The 21,574-nt window shown below is 43.3% G+C and overlaps 2 protein-coding genes across 2 annotated transcripts in view; one reads left to right on the forward strand and one right to left on the reverse strand.

The window, feature by feature from the left end:
• Positions 1-3,947: 3,947 nt before the first annotated feature.
• T265_13694 (hypothetical protein) lies at positions 3,948-7,597 on the forward strand (the record flags this gene model as incomplete). The annotated part of the gene is made up of 2 exons (XM_009170082.1): positions 3,948-4,072; positions 7,357-7,597. Coding segments are annotated over 2 exons (366 nt in total), but the record flags the coding sequence as incomplete, so codon positions are not given.
• Positions 7,598-18,726: 11,129 nt separating this feature from the next.
• T265_05138 (hypothetical protein) overlaps positions 18,727-21,574 on the reverse strand; it is a gene marked incomplete at both ends in the record, with an annotated part of 24,553 nt that continues 21,705 nt past the window's right edge. The window contains 2 exons of the mRNA XM_009170062.1: positions 18,727-19,222; positions 20,169-20,715. Of these exons, the coding sequence (XP_009168326.1) occupies positions 19,008-19,222; positions 20,169-20,715 (762 nt within the window). The remainder of the gene's footprint in view (positions 19,223-20,168; positions 20,716-21,574) is intronic.

Consider the following 21,574-nt stretch of genomic DNA (forward strand, 5'->3'; position numbering starts at 1 on the left):
ATGTGAAACGTTCCGCAGCAATGAATCCACTGATTTTTCATAAGGGAAACTACTCACAAGGTTACTGAAAACTCTTCGACAGCCCACGACCGGTTTCGCCCTTCTTGTGGCTCATCAGCCAGGCACAGTCCCTGAGTTTTCGTCATAAACGAGATATTCACTTGCGTCTCTCGTGAAAACTAAACTGATTTTCAAATGAGTGTATTTTTCGAAATTCACTGATCGTTTACTAAACCTCTGTCAGGCGGTGACTATCCAATCGATCCCGAAAATTTTCCAGTTGGTTGATTCTTAGTTGACATTGTCGTGGGCTACGACAAATTGTCTTGATGGTTTTCTAGGTATCCTTGACTTGATATTTGGGTTCGCATGTGGCTAGATGGCCCAGTGGTTAGAGCGCAGATTTACCGAGTGGAACGTCCGAGGTTCGAACCCGACCTCTGCATCTCGACTTCTCTTGTCTATGCTTGAACATATTTTACCTTTTACCACAGTGACGTCACTGTCGACTTGCCTTTTCTCTACTTCTCCGTGAACAATCGATTTGTTCGTTTATATGACACAAAAATGCTCTGCTTTGGTTACACTTACTGATGGGCTATTTCAACGTGGCATGATCTTGTGGTCCTTGGCGAATTTGTCCACATTTAATGTGACTGCTCAGCTTGAAACATAAAGAGCAACGCTTGGGCTGCTCCTGAAAAGTTTGTGCTCAAGAAATTCTTCGCTCCAATAGTGAACGTCTTCTAATCGCATTATCGCTAAGGGATTGTTCATAATTACTCGATTTCCAAACCCACCTGTGGATACTCCTAGTCACGGTTAATCTCAGCATTTGTTTTCTCTTCTGGTGAATGCTGTTATGATAAGTCTATATTGATGGCGGAAACATGCTGCTGTCTGTTAGGAAGCGCAGGCGTCAGCAATCAGCTGTCTATTTCACATCCCCAAGACGATCAGATACCCGTGCCTAATCGATCGTCTGACATAACTGCACCTGTGCTTTATCGTAATCGAGGGACAGGAGGATTGAGCGCAATATTTGTAACTGTCTACCGTGCGAGGAGAGGACGACATCGATGAACCTCAAGGGTGACACCTGCGCCACATACAGGTGAGTTTGTGCAAGGACGCCACGTTTGGACTGGATTTTCGGAATTCCGGACAAAATGATCCGGTTCTGGAAGTATGATGAAGCACAGTGAGTAATGGATAAGAAAAAGACTCAGGAAATTTATTTGGGAATAGATCAACTACTTTACGAAAATGGATAGAATATGATCGCCAAAAGAAGCAGACGTTGAATAGTCACACTGAACTGCGCATGCCAGCCAGGGTAACCAAATCAGAATCCATCAAAAATGAGCTGCATGAGACTATGTGTCTTAGAACCCGGTTGGACTCATCCGATGAACCTCTCACAAAGTTCTGCGCATCTCATATGTACACCATGTCAGGAGATCATCTGTATAGCGTGCTTCAGGCTACCTGTGTTGTATTCTGTACTCTTCTTTCCAAACGGGTTCCCAAAAGGAATGTTCCTCACCTTATCACGGACAGCCAGTTCGGGGAACGCATGAATGATCCACTTGAGCAAGGTGACCAGATTGTGAGCAGTAAAATAAAAAAACGATGATCAGTTCGCCACAGTATACTCAGGTTATCGCTGAATCAATGAAAACTGGTCTACTCGGCTAAGTTATCAATGCGAGCCATAAGATAGTATATGTGCCAGTGGCGAATGGACATGATCTGTAGGGAAATATATACCGTGAAAGGCACATGCTTCCTAATGGCCTGCGTGAAAGTGCAAATGTGCTGGGATATTGGTAGCCTCGGAGCTTTTCACCAAGCTCAACGGCTAGCCCGCAAGCCTTTCATTACCTTTCATTAGCTGCTTGAATTTGTGTAGTTCTCAAAAACCAGCTGATGTGTTTGAGGAGACTGGCTAACTGGAACACACCTTCCTCCGGACCCCATTGATTCATTTCGGACTGCGTTGAGTTATGGTCTGTACTCCTTCAATTCGGTTTGTACGCCGGGTAGCTTCTGTCCGAGGATGGGAGTCCGTGTTTTTCATGAGTCTATCCTGGCATGGGGTAATCTGTATGTGCTCCAAATGACGTTCGTATATTGGCTATACAGGTCAGCATTTACTGAATGCATTTTACCAACTCTTTCTGCATTGCCCCCACTACTCCTAGTACCCAAGTAGATTTGGCTGAGTTACTTATGCCAACCTCATCAGTCTAAATAAATTATATAATGCGGGGTTCACTTTCATAATCTCCGGTCTTATCCAAGGATGGTATCGCCGATTGGAGCTCCAAGAATCTTTGAGTCCATCTACCCGCATTCGGTTAATATTCCTTTTACATTTATACCGAGTGTTTGAAGTAGACCGATTCTTTACAACTCCCCATCATCACTAGCAGCTCTGTCATTATGAACCGACACTACACAATCGATAACTTCAAAAACGCTGCATGCAGTGCTCTACGAGTCCAAATCCCGATAATGAAACCATCTGTTCTAAAACACGTTTCTCGCATGGATTCCATCGATGCAAAAATGCCGGCAACAGATCCTTTGTTTTCCATGCCATCACACCTGGCTTTCTGGTTATTGGTGAAATTCTGATGAAATCAGGTGATTGGAATTAAGAATGACAGCAAAAAGTGTCCGTTTGTATCCCAGAAATCCTGGCTTACGGAGACATGAAAATAACTGTTCTAATGTCATCTTGATCAGGTGATACTTGGCCGGGAGATCTAGCATTCTAAGAGACCCTGCGTTGGACCCATGTGCATTGGGTGGGCACACACGTGTGTAATGGGTGCCGATTGATAGTTGTAACTGCCGGAAATGAACCATTGAACAGACTGTAAAAGCTACGGTGCATAAACTCAAAGTTATCGAGAAACGTGTGTGTAAGTTCTATGACGGTGGAACTATCTATTCATTATCAAGCTCTCAGAACACTCAGACCTCGTCCATATCCATGGTAAATACTTATCTAGCAGGGTAAGAAGATCACACCATTTTACAAGACATCTGTCTGTTGTATCGATGCGGTGATGGCCGAACTACTGGTTGTGCGCCTGCACTGCGCCTGCCAGACTACGCGATAGGGAGAAGACAGAGAACTGCGGACACGGCTGTTTTGCCAGGACAAAACATACAGAGCGTCTACGTAAATATATAGGATGACTAATAGGCCAAATATGGTCGTTCACTTGTTCGCTCCGTACAGCCAATGGTGGTGTTCCAGCCGTGAACATTCTCAGACCCACTACGCTGGTCGTGTGTTGCTAAGCCGTTTGGTGAGAGCCGCCAACTCACCAACTTTCCGGACGTGTCGTGCCGATGGTGACCTTGGGGATACGTCACTCTCTGCACATGTACTTTTTCTTCTGACTGGGCGCGCCCTGACACTCTCTTAGAGGTGCTGTTATTTTGATATCAGAAATTGCGCTCGCTCTACGGGAACACCAATTCTGCAACGGCGGTACTGTGACTTTCGATTCCAATTTTCAGGATTGAGGTTTATGACACGTGATGCCAGAGTATCATGGTCCATATTCAACACACAATCTCCCCTAACTTTTCACGAGAACACTGCAGACAGATAAAAACGAGGCTTCAAGAGTGTTCACAATGTCATAGTATACATGAATGTGTTAGAGTATGAATAAGTGGAAAAACGCTTCTTTGACCTCTTTACTTGTGGAGGGAGTATTTTCGCCCAAATGTATGACACCTGCTGTTTTCCTTGTCAAACTTACAAATCAAATAAATGATGAAAACGACACAACACTGTTCGGTTAAACAGCTAAACTTTTTTTTCAGAATTTAGATGTTTACAAACCATACATTCTTGCAGAGATGCATAATAACAGTGTAAACTGTTCTCGGCCGGTGGTCCACACACTGGTTATTTCTTTAGGATGGGCGATTCAGGAAAACTGGAAGGTGAGGTAACTTTTGGCGGAATATTACCGGGCCTTGCCTCAGAAGCGATCTACTACCAGACGCTCATGGAAGAGGACTTTTGGTGGCTGGAGCTTTCTGAGTAAGTCAAGCCATCTGTGAGACTGAAAACTTTTGTCCATCACAAACACGTTTCCTATCTTTACGTATGCCCAAAACACCTGGTTGGTCAGACCGTCGTGTACCATTTTTCGTGCTAGGAGTCCGAGTTTATTGTATAATAATAAAGACAGTTCCCTGCTTTTGATATATGTTCACCTAACAGAAAAATACTTTTTCAGAATTCGGTGATTACTCAGCTGTTAGTCACGCCTTGACTTTTTTCCTGATGACTATGCTCCTTTTCAGGCATTAGAATTAGTCCCGAGGGATAACGTCTAGCTAGATTTCATACGTTTGCTTTTTTTCTCATCAGTTAGTAGACACTTAGTACATTCCGTTTGGTATTGACGTAACAGTAACAATCTGACTTTGTACCTCCAAATTAGGGACCTAGGAGTTTCAATATAAGGTTAAGTGTACTGGTGTTTGCTTCTGTCACGCGAGTGGTATGTAACTCCTAAAATTTCAATATGGGCACATCAGATTCATTTAATATCTAACCTTCGACAAGCTCTCAGTCAGACCCGATAAGTTAGAATTTGCTCATTCTTTCAGTCAAAAAGTCCTATTGAAAAGCTACTTGCAGAATCAAACTCCGATGGTACGGGTTTCTAGTACGCACAGCCTTTAGTTTCAAAACTGAAAGTCCCTTTTGTCGATGAAGCTCGAAGATATGAACCGCATGCGAACTTATTCCGTGTGGAGAAATTAGTTGTATGCATAAAAAATTTTACGATCAGAACAACGAGTAACGTAAGAGAAGATGGTAGTGGTAACAGTCGCTGGATCAGTAACGATAGCGGTAACACAGTAGCGTAACGGATGCCCGATGTTTTATTCGGCCAGCTTGATCAAGCAAAACGTCGGGACTGTCCACATACTTCACAGTTTTTATGAGTTAGTGAGAATAGCAAGAGGCTGTGAACGACCGTCAGGTCATGTGACATGACATCACTGAGCAAATTGTTTCTAGGTTGGTGTAAGAGAACTGCGGCTAACACAATGATAAAATGCACTTAACGTCGGTCAACGGTCAGAATAGCCTCATCGATAGCAATACTGCGAAGGAGTTCTTTTTACTCCTGAGTCTATTTACCAAAGAGTAAAATGATTAATACCACTAGGCGCCTTATAGATGAAATCCGAATGCTCATAGTCGGATGCTCAGGTTTGAAAACAACTCTGAAGTAAAGAGGAGACACACAACCGGGAATCGTGAAGGCCCGATGAAAGATGACCAGGATTTCGGTGCCTCAACCGAACAAAATAACGTCCAAGTCTTCAAGTGTGATTAAACGTATTGTTTATGTTACCTTAACATCGTGACCAAGTGGTTCTTACTCCACCGTAGGTCAAACGAAAATAGCAGCGGGTTATGTGAACCTCGCAGAACCTATTGAAGCACGCAAAGGCTTCCTTAAGACCTCAACTCAACAGCTTTTGTTGCGGCCGTAGACGGCCTTTTCAGCTACTTGCTTGGCCAAGCATGTGTAGTCTTTGTTGAAACACTTTTTACAGGTTTGCAAGGCATGCAGTGCGTAGCTATGCTATTTGAGCTCAGCCTGCTGTCATCATTTCCCCACATAGTTGAAGTGTGGCTTGTTTGATTATCAGTTAGCGACTGTGAATGCTCTAAAAGATCCCACGAAAACTAGATGTGATCATCCCAAAAGGTTGTCGCTTGACAAACAAAGCTAGAATTTTCATAATTGTCAAACTTCCTTTTTTCGTAAGCAGTGCAAAACGCGCTGGCTGTTGACTAGTCAAAATTTCTGGACTTATTTTGGGAAACGAACTCGCTAAAACGCATAAAGTGTATCGCTCAAAGTTTTGCCGTGTGAAGTCTCACCTGACGTGTGGGAGACCTATCTGAAAGCCGAACGAGAAGTGTCAGTAACTGCTTCGGAAAAACGAACTATACGAAAAATGGCACCGCTGGTACTGCAGCCAGGTTTGCTAATGTGGGTGCTTCTAAATAGAAGAGGCAAGCCCTCTTCCCCCTCATTGGAGCTTCTTGATAGAGTATCCGCCATACCAAAAAAGCTAAGCGCGAAACCCCATCCATTTAACTGTGGGGTTTTTTCTCCTAGCATCCCATTGTTCTTCATCAGCTTGTGACAATGCATGAAATTAGTCCAACCGTTTTTGGCCACATATTTTCAAAGTGCACAACCGGAAAAAAAAACAGTTGCGAAGTGCGTTACTCAAATAAAAAAAGAACCATATAAACTTAACATACTGCTGGTGAGGTTGTTGAAAAACTCTTCGACAGCGCATGGTTCATCAGATAGCCGCAGTTCCCGAGTTTTCCATCAGCCGTGTGTTAAAAATGAATCCGAACTGTATGAACTTGGACTAAATCTGAAGAAGAATATCATAAGCTAGAGATTTATTTGGGATCCAGGTGAGTCTCCTGTGAAAACCGGATTGATCTGCAGATGAATGTATCGGCCGAAGAGTTGTCTTCTGACGGAGGTCGTTACGGAAGCTGGCCTTCCTCGAGTGGATAGCATCAGACCATGCTGCATCTAATTTTCCCGACCGAGGTGAACCGGATGAAGTTGCGAGCAGATGACCGCGACCACACTTTAGGTAGCTTGATTGATTAACCTGAAGCCTCAAACAATCAACCAGTGTCTTCCCTGGTTGTGCTGATGAACTGACCGGTACCACATGTCACAGCGCAGGGCTGCGCATCCAGTGAGTTCAAGTAGAGGTGACACTCAAGTAAATTTCTATCCCTCCTGGTGGTTTTTAACAGCAATAACGGCGCCCGCCAGAAGGCTTGTTCCAGAAAGAGTGATGAAAAGACTAATTCTAAAATTCAGCGACTGATCTTCATACAGTTTCATTTATTCTGAAAATGAACAGAGCATACAACGTAGCAGCCTGAACTGGGAAAAGCTTCGGCCCGTTGACGATCGGGCGCATTATTTGGCTACACACTGCGGACGGAACGTGAATGCGAACAGGGGTGAACACACAATAGAATTCATAGTAGAAAGTGACCGTTACTGATAGTGCGAAAACAGTGTGGTCAACTCCAGAATTAGGTGTCTTGTTTGATTACCTTAGACTCATTGGTCAAAAGCAGCGACTGGCTGGAGAATGTATCAGTGAGAAGTAACGTATCTGCCTCTTACATTTGTAAAGTCTGCCATGCTATAACTATAGCCAGAAGTTCCGGTACCATCGGACGATTATTTCTAGTTGATTTGGGTTCCAGACCGATCAATAATAGCTTGAAGATATTTCAAATTTCAGGATCAAGATTGGTACCGAAGCCACCTACAGGCGCTCCTTAACTGCATCGCTTGATACAGGAACAGAGGCTATTATTGGGCCGAAAAATGTTATCAACCATATCAATCGCCGATTTCCAGTTGTGGAACATACAGCAACAGGCGTCGAAGTGGTGTGTGACAATATTGACCAACTACCAGATATCACGTTTGTTTTTGGCAATTACAGAGCAACTATCACCTATAAAGAATACATCAGGATTGTAAGTTTAAAATTTCTGAGGGGCTAACGTGCCGTTAAGTCCGCATGATTTTTCTTTTTTTCTATTAACCTTTCGGAAGGAGGATTAAGTTACGAATATACCTTCTTTTGGGAACCAATTTGGTCTTCTCGTTTATCATGTTCTCAGGCAACTGAATTAATTTACCTGGACTAATTTACCTTTGGAATTTAAGCAGACAACGTTTTCGTAAGGCATTATTTGTTCATGTCCTGACTAGGGGTAGTTGTAAGTTTTTGATAGTGTGAGGAGGATTGGGTGTTTTGTGAAGATTTCGTGATGTGACTAAAGCCAATCTATGCTGAAAAGCCGAGAAGCACTGTACAGCTGTTTCATCCTTATTGGGAATCATCAGCAGTGCGCATCTCACGAAACTCCGGAGAGTCTCGAACCCGAGAGCTCCCGGCTATTAGTTTGAACACGTGACCTTTCTGCCACGAGCGGCTGATCAGCAGTGTGATTAACTCTCACTTAGACAGGATATGGCTTCACTCACCCTTCAACCACGGGATCCACATCACGTGGTCACACGTGCTGACTAACTCCTCGAGCAACGACTTCTCAGATGGAAATTTCACTCATCGGGTGAAATTTACTCTTCCACTGAGCTACTCATAGATTGTTGGTAGCGTGAGGTTCTTTGTGGAGGTTTCGTCATCTGAAAGTGATGGTTGATGTGCTATTTTGGATAAAAGTCAACTTGACCTTCATTCCACCCTCGGCCTCTATTTGAGCTGAAAATACCAGCATGCGATGCGTCATAGATCATCTCTGCATCCTTTTGCGTACCGGCATTCCAGTGTTCAAACTAACGAATACTTTTATCTTCGTAAACTGAATAATAGTTGGATTCTATTGTGTGCAAATAAAGGTATCTGCCTAAATGTCTCAATCTGTGCTCACAGATTGTCGGAAAACTCGGGGACTACGCCTACCAGGTGAGCCTCAAATAAAATGGAACCAGTCGTGACCCCGCCAAAGTTCTTCGGCAACATTATGATTGGTGTGTTACTTGTGAACCAGTTCGATTCTATTCTGCCTGAGAGACGTACCTCTACTTTTAATGCCAGTAAAATTTAATGGTTTTGTAATATATATATATATATATATATATATATATATATATATATACAAANGTAATATATATATATATATATATATACATATATATATATATACAGAACAAAACGAGACACCACGTAAACGAATCCTATAGTCAGTCTCTGTAATTCCGCCGCACAATTCGAAAATAAAGTTGAAAGATTTGGTTCCATGTGACAGGGGTTCATCCAAATAATGCAAACTGCTGCTGATTGGTGGGGAGATCCTCTCATTTCAGAGTGGGAAACGTGCCGAAAGCGCAACCACCGAAACATCATCGGAAATACTACTTAAAAGATGCATTCAATAAGACCCTAGGGATTCTTTCAAATCCAAAGGAAGTGCCAACCGAGAAGAACGCAAATGTGTACTGGCATACCAAGTAAATATACAAAAACAAGTCAGATGTATGAACCGAGTGAAGCTTTGTCTTTGATAGCCTGAAGCGAACAACCATCATTCTTGAGTTGCTGCGGTTCGATTGGCACATTACAATGAGATTCATGTCATCCGAAATCGTTCTTAGATCGGTTCCACTTCATTAGAAGGCACAGCTGGAGCCAGCCTACGAAAGTTCTCCTTTGTCAGGTAGCCTAGTCTTATTGAACCATTTAAGCCCATCCACTGGTGCTAGATTTCTTTTGCCATAAGCGCAGCTTGCCTTTCAGTCTTACCCCTCCGTTTTTATCCAATACGGTTCTTACGCCCCAGGTCCCAGGTTGCTTTGGCTTGCGGTTTGCGTCATTTGTGAGAAGGCGGATTTTTCTAATTGCAGAAACTAGACACCACATGCCGCGCTTTTGACTCCAATGTCTGTCCCAAAGGGTGGTGCGTGGGTGACCTAGCCCAAGGGCACAGGGCGTAAGGTATAATTTTGGGACACTGGGAGTCACTGTACACAGTAAGTGCCATTCCGAGCAGCACCAGACGCCTGTTTTTTTCTAAATATTCCGACTGTGTTGGATAATGCACTGGTGGCAACATTCATCCTTTGGACGATGTGTCAACACTTTCTAAGCCGTCCTTTATCGAGGGATGGGGGGACCACGGCTACTTTAATGAATAGGGTGATGCTGATCACTTATGGGGACCCGTTACTGCTCTCGTAATCCTATAGTGTAGCCCCCCCTGGTTATCACAGTCCGGATGCCCGACCGCCATAAGCCGACATCTTTGGGTCGGACAGTTGGAATTCGGTTTTCATATCTCAAAACAAACCTCATTTGCCATTGTCATTTTGCAATTCCCAGATACAGATTCCTAGTTCGATACCAGCATGCTAAATCACATGGCTAAATCACACACGCCGGAGTGAAAACAGGCTTTCCAGAAGCACAAAACACTGCCTTCGGTTAAATATGGGTACTATGGGTGGCGTGGTTTCTGTTTACGGTCGGATTTCTAACAAGAGTTACCTAACTATTTTTGAGAATGTCTGAGAGGTAAGCACATACATAAGGGTCGAGGGCAATTTGATAAACAATTTTACCGTTCATGTTGTGAACAAAACAGCGTTGTTTGAAGTGGTTTCTCGGTTGCAAATGTTTCCTAGTATCATTTATTTACCTAAGTGGCTGGACCATCTGAAGCGTTCGATCTCGTTTGCAGTTATCTTTATTCCCTGAGGGTGACGAGCAATTCGCCGACGACGTAAACATATATTTTGCAGTTTGCCTCCCTCTATAAGGGGAATATCTACAAAGTCAGCTGCCATTCACTATCTTTTTGTGTTCGCTTTTTTCAGAAGAAAGACAAAGGATTCGTTTATTGTTACAGCGCTTTTGAGCATCGCGAAACAAAAGACATGAATATTATTGTGCTTGGAGTTGCATTTCTACGGAATTTCCTCACCGTCTTCGATCAGCAAGATACGAGGATTGGATTGGCAAGGGTGAATTGCCCAGGGGCAGATAAGTGAGAACCATCTGGCTTGAAATTCTGTTTCGTTTTTCCTTTGCGTTTAACGAGATTACTGTATGGAGCTGTACGTGCAGTTGGTTCGGTATTGTAATACTCACTTGACTATCGTGTTTTTGCCATTGTATCACTCCAGTATGCAAACTACAAATAATTGGACCCACGTTTTGCAACTCATTAAGGTTTCCACGAGGAGAATATTTGAAAGCGTTGTGATTGCTGAAAATAAGCCCACTCAATAGTTAAAGGTAGTTTATTCTGATAGCTATTCTGTCCAAATCCAAATTAAATTGGTCCGCTAGCTTTGTGAGTTTGTAGATATGCCCAAGGTTCGTTTGATTTTATTGAACTGACTTGCCATAAGATCTCACTGAGGACAGTACGCTTACTGTATGTGCATCTGCAAAAGAAAAGTCCAAACAAATGCCCGTTTCCTGATGAGTGATTGTCTTCCCACCACAAGTTAAATGAACCGCCTAAATCCGAACAAGCTGGATATAAAAGCAGGATAATCTGCGCTGGCGGATCACATCGTCTGGTATGCATAAAAAGTGAACATACTGGGGTACCGTATTCACCGATCAGGAATGCAACCGGGTGCCAAATGACTCCCTTGCTCTGTCCTCACTCACAACCTCTTTCATGTCGTTTCCGGTATATTGAGACTCCGTGGATAGTTGAATGCCCAAATCGGATAATCTCAAATTTCCAGAAGGATCACAAACGAAGACCGTTTCCGAAGTTTCATTCAGTGGTCTGTGGAAAAACAACAAATCGCACCATGTCCGTGATTTCCTTCTTGATATGAATGTCGTCATACAAGCGCCAGTGGTTTGGATCAGGAACGATACCCTCCTCTCCCTTAAAAACGCTTTCCATTCAGCTGGGGTAAAAATAAGATACTAGAACACCACGAGTATTTTGTTGCAGTCTAGCTGAATGATTTGGCGCACGATTCTGTGAATAAATTCGCTTCTGGGTATAGCGCGCTACTAATAAGCTTGCCAAAAACTCTCTGACAGCCCATGACCGGTTTCGCCCAATTTTGGGCTCACCAGGTAGGCACAGTTCCCAAGTTTCTACCAAGCTGCCAGAGGTTGTGAGATCTCAGTAACCTTATGAGTAGTGCGTGACGTCTGGACATAGATGTTTTGTGACATCTCGAGTATCGTATCGACCAAAACATGAAGCGTCCAATGCAGCAAATACATTTTAAGCCGACCATCACGAACGACATATTCGACTGGATTAAATTGGACCTCATTTCAAATTAAGTTTGTGTGCAACTGAGAGTGTTTGCCAACGTTCACTTCTGATCCACGCGTTATTTGAGGAACTCCACTCATCCCCATCTAAAGTGTTATAGTATTCGGAACCTTGAGATATTCATGACCCTTTGTAGTCTAGGTTTTCCCACCCAAATATCTCTTCCCGGTTGTCTACTAATGCTTTCAATTCAGCGCATTAGATTGTGCGTGAGCAAATCATACTCGCCTTAAGACAGCTACAAACAAGAACTGATCATATGACCACCGAACGCGCTTCTACCAAGGATCTGGATCCACCGAACATCACCTAAAAGTCACTCATCTTGTCTAATGACTTATACATTGTTGATTGCTTGATAATGAGAACCATGAGTAAATCAGCAGCATACATTTTCTGACGTCCAGTTGATTTGTTCGATGAAGGATTGATTCCAAAAGAACGGGTATTTGATGTGAGTGGTATCTGAGGCAGAAATAATTAGAACAAGTGGAACATAAGGTTGACGGAAACTCGGGGACTGTGCACAACTGATGAGCTCCAAGAGGGGCAAAACCGGTCTTGAACCGTCGACAAATTCTCGGCAACCTAATGAGTGGTACATTACAAAGATATACATGTATCGCGATATCTCGAATATCGTAGCGGCCGAAACATGAGGCGGCCTGGTGCAGCACATTCAGTTGCCTGGAAAAATCATAAACGAGAGATGCAGCTGGGTTCCAGGGGAGTCTCTCGTAGGACCAAATTAGTTTGCAGTGAAGTAATTTTGCTAACTTCGTTCAATTTGGTTTCAAGTAGAACATAAGTTTGTTGACGGAAATTCGGGGACTGCGCCTACCTGATGAAGGGCGAAACCGGTCGTGGACTGTCGACGAGTTTTCCACAACCTTATGAGTAGTGCATTACGAATAAAATGCTTGTCACCTGATTCACTTTAGTCCAGTTAATTAGGCGAACGTTACCGGTGGCTGATCAGGTAATTCCTGGCACCATCTGAGCTCCCCATATTTCGCCAAAATGACAAGGCGAACGTTAATCAGTGGAAAGTCAGCAATGAGTTTGGAAATTTCTTTCCGCGGCGTTATGAAAGTACCGGACTCATTGACAAAATCAGATGTCATCCAATTCGCAACCGGATAGATGGGGAAGTAGTGGAGTTATCAACCTTACACTTATATGGTAGTCCCTTTAATTTAGCTCCGTAGGTTGGTGAACTGGTATAATTGGTAGGCGTTGCTAGACTTTCCCATTTACCCCCCCCCCATCCTCAAAATTAGGATACTGCGTTACTCTGAATAATTCCGTTTCAACAAAAGGCACTGGAGTTGGTGTTAATTTAAATATTGTATCATTATTTAGTGAAAAGTATCTGAAACGAGTGCAAACAATGCTTGCTTAAAATTGTCACTAGAGAGAGAGACCAAATATTTACAACGGCGGTTTGACATATGCTGGTTCTATGCTAGGTTCCTTAGTTCTAATCTTTCCGTAGAAACCATGGCGCTTTCTAACCTAATGAGACACACACGTATTCTTACGGTTAGTCACACCGCGAAAAGGCTTTTTAGATTTGGATGGTGTTTTTTTTTACTGTCACTCGGTTGACACCTAATGGATGAAAAATATATCCTAGTCATATGAATGCTTTCGCTGGTGATTGTGCACATATTTGATCATAGTTGAGTTTCAAGATATGATGGAATAACCTCTCCTAGATGCTTTGCAGGGGTGACTTAATTTGTGGAATATTGATTCTTCAAAAGCGAATAACCCAGTATTTCCGATGAAACAGTGCATTATGCAAAGCACTATTCAGCCAATTATCCCTTGATTTCAACGTCAGAGAAAAAACTCGTTTCATGGACTACTACTACCTTTCCCAATCCAGCACAGTAACAGATAAATCGGAAAGTTCCGAAAAATAGGTCACATTCATTCTGGACGACGAGGAAGTTTGTAAGCTTTGTTAAGTAGCCTATCATTTCATCCAGCATTTTAATACTGGTTTCGAGTAACTGTTGAATGGGGTCAGGTCATCAAGGTACTAGTGATTTCTTGTGTGGTGGTATGCTTTACAGATCCTTAGAAAGTGTGCCTAGTAAACAGCCAATAGGTCACTCCAAACTCGGTAGTGGAAACACAGTGATTAAGGTCTAGAGATTATTCAAACCACTGAGCACTACATATTAATTGGAAGACATCCGTTGTCCGTAACTTACACTCTAGCGCGGTTTTCAAATTAATTGACGAACGGTACCACTTGCAACAAAAAGCCTCTACCTGCAAGTTTAAGTGTCAAGACTTCAAGTTGGTAATGTGTTGAAATATTGGTAGCTCGGGTAAGTTTATTGGTTGCTGATCAGGTGGCTGTTGATCTGCTCGCCGAGCTTGGCTTCCAAACGTTTCGTCACCATACGAGGAGACATCATCAGTGCGCAGTTGGGTGGGTACTTCTTCCTTGCCTGCGTGCATTTATATAGCATTCGAAGGCTATCTGCTATCTTCTGAGGTGATTGGCTACGAGGAACTCATAAGAGAAGGAGGAAAGCACCGTTCAAACCGACACATCAATTGGATGGCGCCGAATAATAGCACCAAATCAACCGGCGGACGCAGGGACACTAACCGCCACGGTGAAGAAAATAGGGCGGCCGAAGCAACCAATCAAACTCAAGAACATCAGACCACAACGCAATGCGAACGAAGGCTAGAGAGAACAAGCTAATAAAAATAGAAGGCGTTGGGATAACCGATCAACACAAAGGAACGCAGACCACCACGCAAGAAGAATCACAAACGGACCAATGGATTCACCAAATTCGTTACACTTCAAGTAGTTAATCACGCCAGAAGATAACAGATAGCCTTCGAATGCTACATAAACGCACGCAGGCAAGGAAGAAGTACCCACCCAACTGCGCACTGATGATGTCTCCTCGTATGGTAACGAAACGTTTGCAAGCCAAGCTCGGCGAACAGATCACTAGCCCCATGATCAACAACCAATTACACTTCAAGTAGAGGGGAAGCCGCTTACGTCAACCGCGACAGTCCTATTGCGAATATCTGTCCCTTAGGCCAATAAATAATACAATAGCATAAGTTGGCACCAATAAACAGTGAATGCAGCTCCTGCTCCAGGGAAGTGATAGGGTCGGAGTTTGTAGCAGTCATGCCAGCTCATCGTGTCGCACGTTTTAGCACGCGCCGAGAAATTCGAATCGATTAGCGACAAAGTCCAGTGCAGTCGACTCCGAACTTCTTGGGAGAAAAGTTCGTTCCAAAACTCATTTGCCTAAAGTCACGAATTTAAAACGTAAACAAAAGTGCGCATGGGTGATCGTATTTTGAACATTGAACCTGCTCGCTCAGGGAGTTCAATTCAAAAAGAAACCCAAACTTATACAGCAAGTTTAAGAGGTGTCGTTGAAGGCGAACTTTTCACTGCTCAGTCTACCGTTCGAACCACTCTGCTATCAACGTTACGCATATATCCTTTACTGGAATTTACGTAAGCATGTATTCTTCCGTGTGCACTGGTATCATTTTTACACTAAGAACGGTAGGTAAACTATTGATTTGGTTCGATTGAATACATGGTTAAGAGAATTTGACTTACCCAGAGGATAGAAAAAGTGAGTAATCACAAGAAACGAGTGGGCCCATTGAAGATGACAAAACGCCCTGAAGACGGTAAATGGAGAAGATACAACGCTCTGGCTAAAGCTCCTCCATCAAAATCTCGAAGATGACACGTGACACAGGTCTTTTTCTCATGGAGGCCTGTAGTGCCTTTTTGCTTGTTCGGATGAAGCTGACTGAAGTTTCAAGTCAAATCCTTTCAGGAAACCCATCGGTTTGGTTGTTGGTGTTTCTGAGGATGACATTCGGCAGAGCAACACCCGAGCCACCTACATTCTGCAACATCGACGAGACAACGCTCTCTGTCTGTTTTTGGACCTGCTTTTCGCTGGTGGACAACACCCTTGGTCGTCAGTCGCTAGGGGTCCGGATTGGACATCTCAGCTTTTCGACCACACTTTACTGTCTAGGCTAAACTTAAAAAACCAAGAAACGATGCTGACATTCGTGATTATATAGTGCTACTGCAGTCTTACTCCAACATGATTTTTATTTCTAAGAGGAAACCCAATGAACAGATCTCTTGAATTGTTCCAAACCTATTTCATGACTTGGATTATTTACCTTGCAAAATAATTTGGTGGCCCTTCATGGCTTAAAGAGCAACAAACTAATCAACGTGAAAACACTCAATAGTGTTTCAAGCCCTCCTAGAGATCCACTAAGTGCCAACAGTCAGTGATTCAAAACAAGGCTGGAAGAACTGTACGGTCGTTCGGCACAGAGTGACCAAACTAATACGACCATATCGCTACTGGACTTTACAAATTTTCCGATACTACCAACGACTCATAGGAATACTAGTACAATATCATAAACAAGAGATTCGATTGAGTCTCCCGTGAAAACCAAATTGATTTGCAAATGATTGTTTTTCTCGAAAACGGTCCAATTTGGGTTCAAGTAGAACATAAGGTTGACGAAAACTCGGATACTGCGCCTATCTGATGAGCCCCAAGAAGGGCAAAACCGGTCGTGGGCTGTCGAAGCGTTTTCAGCAACCTTGTGAGTAGTTTCCTTTATGAAAATACTTGAGATCGTTACAAGCGGTAAAGTGAACTGTGCGGGGATGTTAACCAGCTTTCTCTAGTGGATGGCTGCAGCCACGAGAGAACGATACTGCTTTCGGATCGGCTAATTTCAACCGACATCTCAATGAGCTATTTCTTTCAAAAGAGGTAAGTTTTTACCCTGTAGTATAAGACACTTATTCAGTGTTATATTCTGCAAGAAATTTACGCCAGCAGTTATTCGTCATATGCTGCGGGAAAATTCACGAACAAATAAAGCCGAAAATTTTCATTCCCCAAGTCTCTGATGTCGCACATTTCCCATCGTCTGGATGAAACCACCGGGAGAAGAAAAACATATACGGTGTTCAGAAAACCTTCGTCTCTACTGAGGATTAGCACAGAACATCACATCAGTCCAACTGTACTGTCTCAGATCTGCCAAGTAGTAATACAGTGGAATTTGGACGCCGTCATATTCGTGATTCACTATTTGTACTTGAGAAAGGACGCTGTCGTGAAGAAATGAAATGAACCACTCATTGGATATCACTTTAGGGGGACGAATGGGAAAACGTTCTTTATGATACACTTATCTAATCGCCTACTTTCTGACTTGGGTAGCAAACCCAATAATATAGTCTCCATATTAAACTGTACCGGACCAATAAATGCTGTATTTCCTGAAAAATGCAGAGGAACAGAAACCGGTGACAAATCTTCCATCATGGAGATAGACTCGACCACACAACAGTTGCGTTCTGCTACCCACATCAGTGGGTAGGACATCCAGCATAATGAAATCCAGTCATTCTTTGCGATAGATTAGCGTCAGAGACTTCCGAAAATGTGGACAGCATATATCATGACGGAGTTTGAGTTTTACAGGCCGCATCATACGTCCACTTCACTACTTCCCGCAGACGCAAAATAAGATCATTCACACGACAAAGACAAGATTACTAGCCATAGAGGCCATCCGGCTTCTGGGCTTTAAGCTAACTTTTAAAATTTGAGCCTTTCGATTTCACAGATGATGACACGTTAGTGAGCGTTGGTGCAGTGTCGTTGTATCCTGCCACACTGATACGCGTATGGTCAAACTATTGGTAATGTGTTGGAATAATGATAGCCCGGGGAGCAGATTAACCACCATCCAAGCAATTAACAATGTTCAAACTATATTTGACGCTGACGCCACTCTCAGTAAAGGACGTGGATTCTGACCAAACGATCACTGGTTTGCAATCCAGTTGGTCAGCACTATCGCCTATTGCTACTAATCTCTTACACCCGATAAACTGCCATTAAACGCCAGGCGAAAAGCATCGTTCTAACTCTTCGTGTTCTTTATTGGGTCACGTCTCGTGGACCCATCAATAACGGATCACGGTTTTTCCTCCTGATATCCACATTAGCCCGGGTTTTCGGAGAACGCATTCCCATGAGAATCCAGAAGGATGACCGTCAAGGGGGTACCGATGAACTACACGCGCAGTTCCATTCACAGTCTCTTCAAGTGAAGCAAAGTGGCGTTGGATGATCCAAAGTCCATCACAAACGCACAATTAGATCGATATTTCTTCCAGTAAGTGAAGCCAATATATGCTGAAAAAGCTTAGAAGCGTCGTATAGTCTTCTTCTTCCTAATTAGAATCATCATCAGCGCGCATCTCATGAAACTCCAACGAGTTCCCAACCCGGCTAGTAGTCTAAACATCTAACCTTTCGGTCACGAGCTGCTGATCAGCAATATGATTAACTCGCACCTAGACAGGATATAATGTCAGTTCAATCGTGAAATCAACACAATGTAGTCCCGTGTTGACTGTCCCCTCGAGTGACAAATTCTGATACAGAAGTCTCGCGTCTTTTCGAACTATTATCCTAAGCTACTTATGGTTTATCAGTAGTGTAAGCATTTGCCTTCACATACGTGATGAAATCTCAATGAAAAGTTTCAAAATCTCCTCATACTATCAAGAGAATTTGATCGCCTAGGATCATTTCTCGACAAAATTCGATTCTTCGACAGTACATCAACGGACAATAAAGTGTCTAACCAAACGGCCGAGTCCATTGGGCCACAAATGGAAGGAATAAACAGTTGAAATATCCTCAAGAGAGTAGGAAATGAGGATTTGTTTTGAATAACAGGTGCTCTCAGAGTCTCGACGCTTACGCTTGCAAAAGACCCACAGGAGGCCATTACACAACAGAAATACACCGCGCTTCCTCAATTATCTGGCCTGCTTTCCTTGTGTCCCTCACAGTAAATCAGTGGCTGAAAAGAACAAACAACTGAACGACGATATTGCTGATGGTCGACCACCTGACACTTGGTGAAGGGGTCAAGGAGAAGGTCAGGTGAATCAATATTTATGAGAGATAAAACAGTTCGTAGCAAAAGTAAAATCTTAAACTCCAACAGAGAGTGTCCACACGCAGATGGGTCAACGACCACGGCCGCCAGATTCGTCTGAGTCATCTTCCTCAATGGGTAACAACTCTCCCTCAAGTGCTGCATCCTGCGGACACATCCAGCACGTTTGATCCCCATTCTCGATGTCCACTTTGGCCAGTTTGTTGACTCGGTCAGCGGTAGGTGGTTTGGAAAGACTGATGGTTTTACGAAATGCACAGAATCCAGAGAAGAGGCCGAAATCCTCTGGAACAACAAATGGGCAGTGAAATTTGTTGTGCGCATGAGAGAGACGACATGCTGTAATGTGAAAAGTAGAACGACGAATAAGACATGCGAACTACACCACAAGGAACCATTGTGCCACGGAGTTTGATTAAATTCTGATCGACAAATAGACCGTTTGTCCATCCGAAGCGGTTCATCTTGCCTATTTTCCCACTTTTATTCGTCACAACTGACCCATAAGGTCAGACATTTCTCGAACCATCGTACACGGTGTTCTTTAGGTATCATCTACGACACGACCTAGGTCATAGTACATGACATCTACTACCCATTCGAAAGCAGGGTTATTGAAGCAAACCCGTTTCGGCTGTGCAACATTAATGTCGCTATATATGTTGAAGAGGATAGGTCAGTTCACACGCAGTAAGAATCCTGGAAGGCGGCGAAAGGCATGCCATTGTATGACTGTATTCGTATCCGTACTCTTTGAAACAAACTGACAACTTTTCAAAAGAGTTTGGTAAACAATCGTAGTTTTTTATTCGAGTAACGTTTCGCTCCGCTCCAACCTATCAATTCAAGATTTTGGCCCCCACACCAGCCGACAAGAGCCGTTAATTGACACTCAACACTGCTCTAGTTTGAAGAGGACTTACTGATTGGTTCCCCGTCTGTCGTATAACCTGACCAATTTGGTGACCTGTTCACTTGGCCTGATGAAGCTTTTGTGTCACAAGCGAAAAGTTGCCCAAATAAAAACTACCGATCGCTTACCAAGCTCTTCTGAAACGATGACTTCTCAATCGGTTCCAAACTTTTCCAATCGATTGAAAACTGACAACTTATTGAGAAAAATATTGGTGCCTCGGCGGAAAGACTGGAAGTCGGAAACGCTGTGACTGAAACTGTAAGTCAGTTGAAGCCGGAAGCACATATTGTTGACTGGAAACAAGTAGCTGCTTACCTGAAGACAACACGCTCTTCAGGATAGGTGTTTTGAGACCCAAACTGATAAGATCGAGCAACAGATTTCGTCGGCCAGATATCACCTTCAAAGCCAAATTCACATCAGATGTATGGTATCGATTACGGAGGATATCAACTACGCAATCCAGCTTATCGGTTGCCGATCGCCAATAAGTCTGTAACGTGGGAGATCGGAAAGGATGAAATCCTCGGGACTGATTCACCCTTGGGATTTTGTTTCTTCCTCCGGAATCTCGATCTGGCATATCACGTGCCAATAGCAAAGTGCGCGAAGTAACTAGGGCCGAGTAGTGTCGGCTGGCTCCTATTGTGCTGTTGCCCCCTGAGGACCTGTCACTATTCCAATCGGCCGCAGCGGTCAGTCCAAGACGCCAATTCATTCCACCTGACAGAAATGCATCCGACCAACTCAGTCCATCGGAGGACCAACGAGTAGCACTCATGTGGGGGGTGAAATCCAGATAGTTTTCGTGCAACCAGGAGACCAAATTGTCACCGTCCGTTTGGCACTGGTCGAGTATTTCCTACAAAAACGAAGAAACAACCCATAAACGATGTAAGATAGTATCAGCTTTGAAAAACACTAGCCCAAGGGATCCCAACCAAAAGGAATTAAGTGTGCATTGTTCTCAGAGATGAGAATCTACACGGTCCAAATGTTGACTTCCAAACAAAGCAATCTGGTAAAATCATTTTCTGGATGCCAACAACAAAAGAAGGAATGGTGCAATTTAGTGGCGAATAAACAAACACGTAAATCGATGCCGAAAGTTCAAAAGTGCAACACCGGTTTCTTAAACCGGGCCGAAGTAGACACAGATCATTTTTAAGTGATGAATATGAGCTAGTGTGCGTAACAAACGAGGATTTCAGAGATGTCAGCAAACGTCATCCTTTACAATTTCAAACGCCCAAAAAACGCCTAATTAATAGCCAGTACTAATTGGACACTGGGCAAGGGAAAAGACTAAGTTTCGCATGGGTTGGTTCGGCATATTTGGATTATATATTCGGAAACATGTTTCTTGACGTCCACTTCTAGTCTACTGTGGGTCTTATGGATTGTGAAACCTCCCTGTGGTAAGCCATCACTCCAGGAACCCGTAAATACGTGACCATGTGATGTTGTCTTCTGTTACTGAAAGATAAGTGGCGCTATGTCCTGTCTTAGTGAGAGCTAACCACACTACTGATCAGCCACTCTTGTTCGACCAGTGGCCAGGACGGTCGTGGGTTCGAAACTCTGAATTTCGTGAGGTGTGCACGGCTCATGATTTCCAACAAGCTGTACAGTGCTTCTTCGCTTTTTAGCATACAATGACTTCACTGGCAGTAGGGAATCTACTGAATATTATATATATATATATATATATATATATATAT

This window comes from Opisthorchis viverrini (genome assembly GCF_000715545.1).
Source record: "Opisthorchis viverrini unplaced genomic scaffold opera_v5_96, whole genome shotgun sequence".
Taxonomy (NCBI): Eukaryota; Metazoa; Platyhelminthes; class Trematoda; order Opisthorchiida; family Opisthorchiidae; genus Opisthorchis; species Opisthorchis viverrini.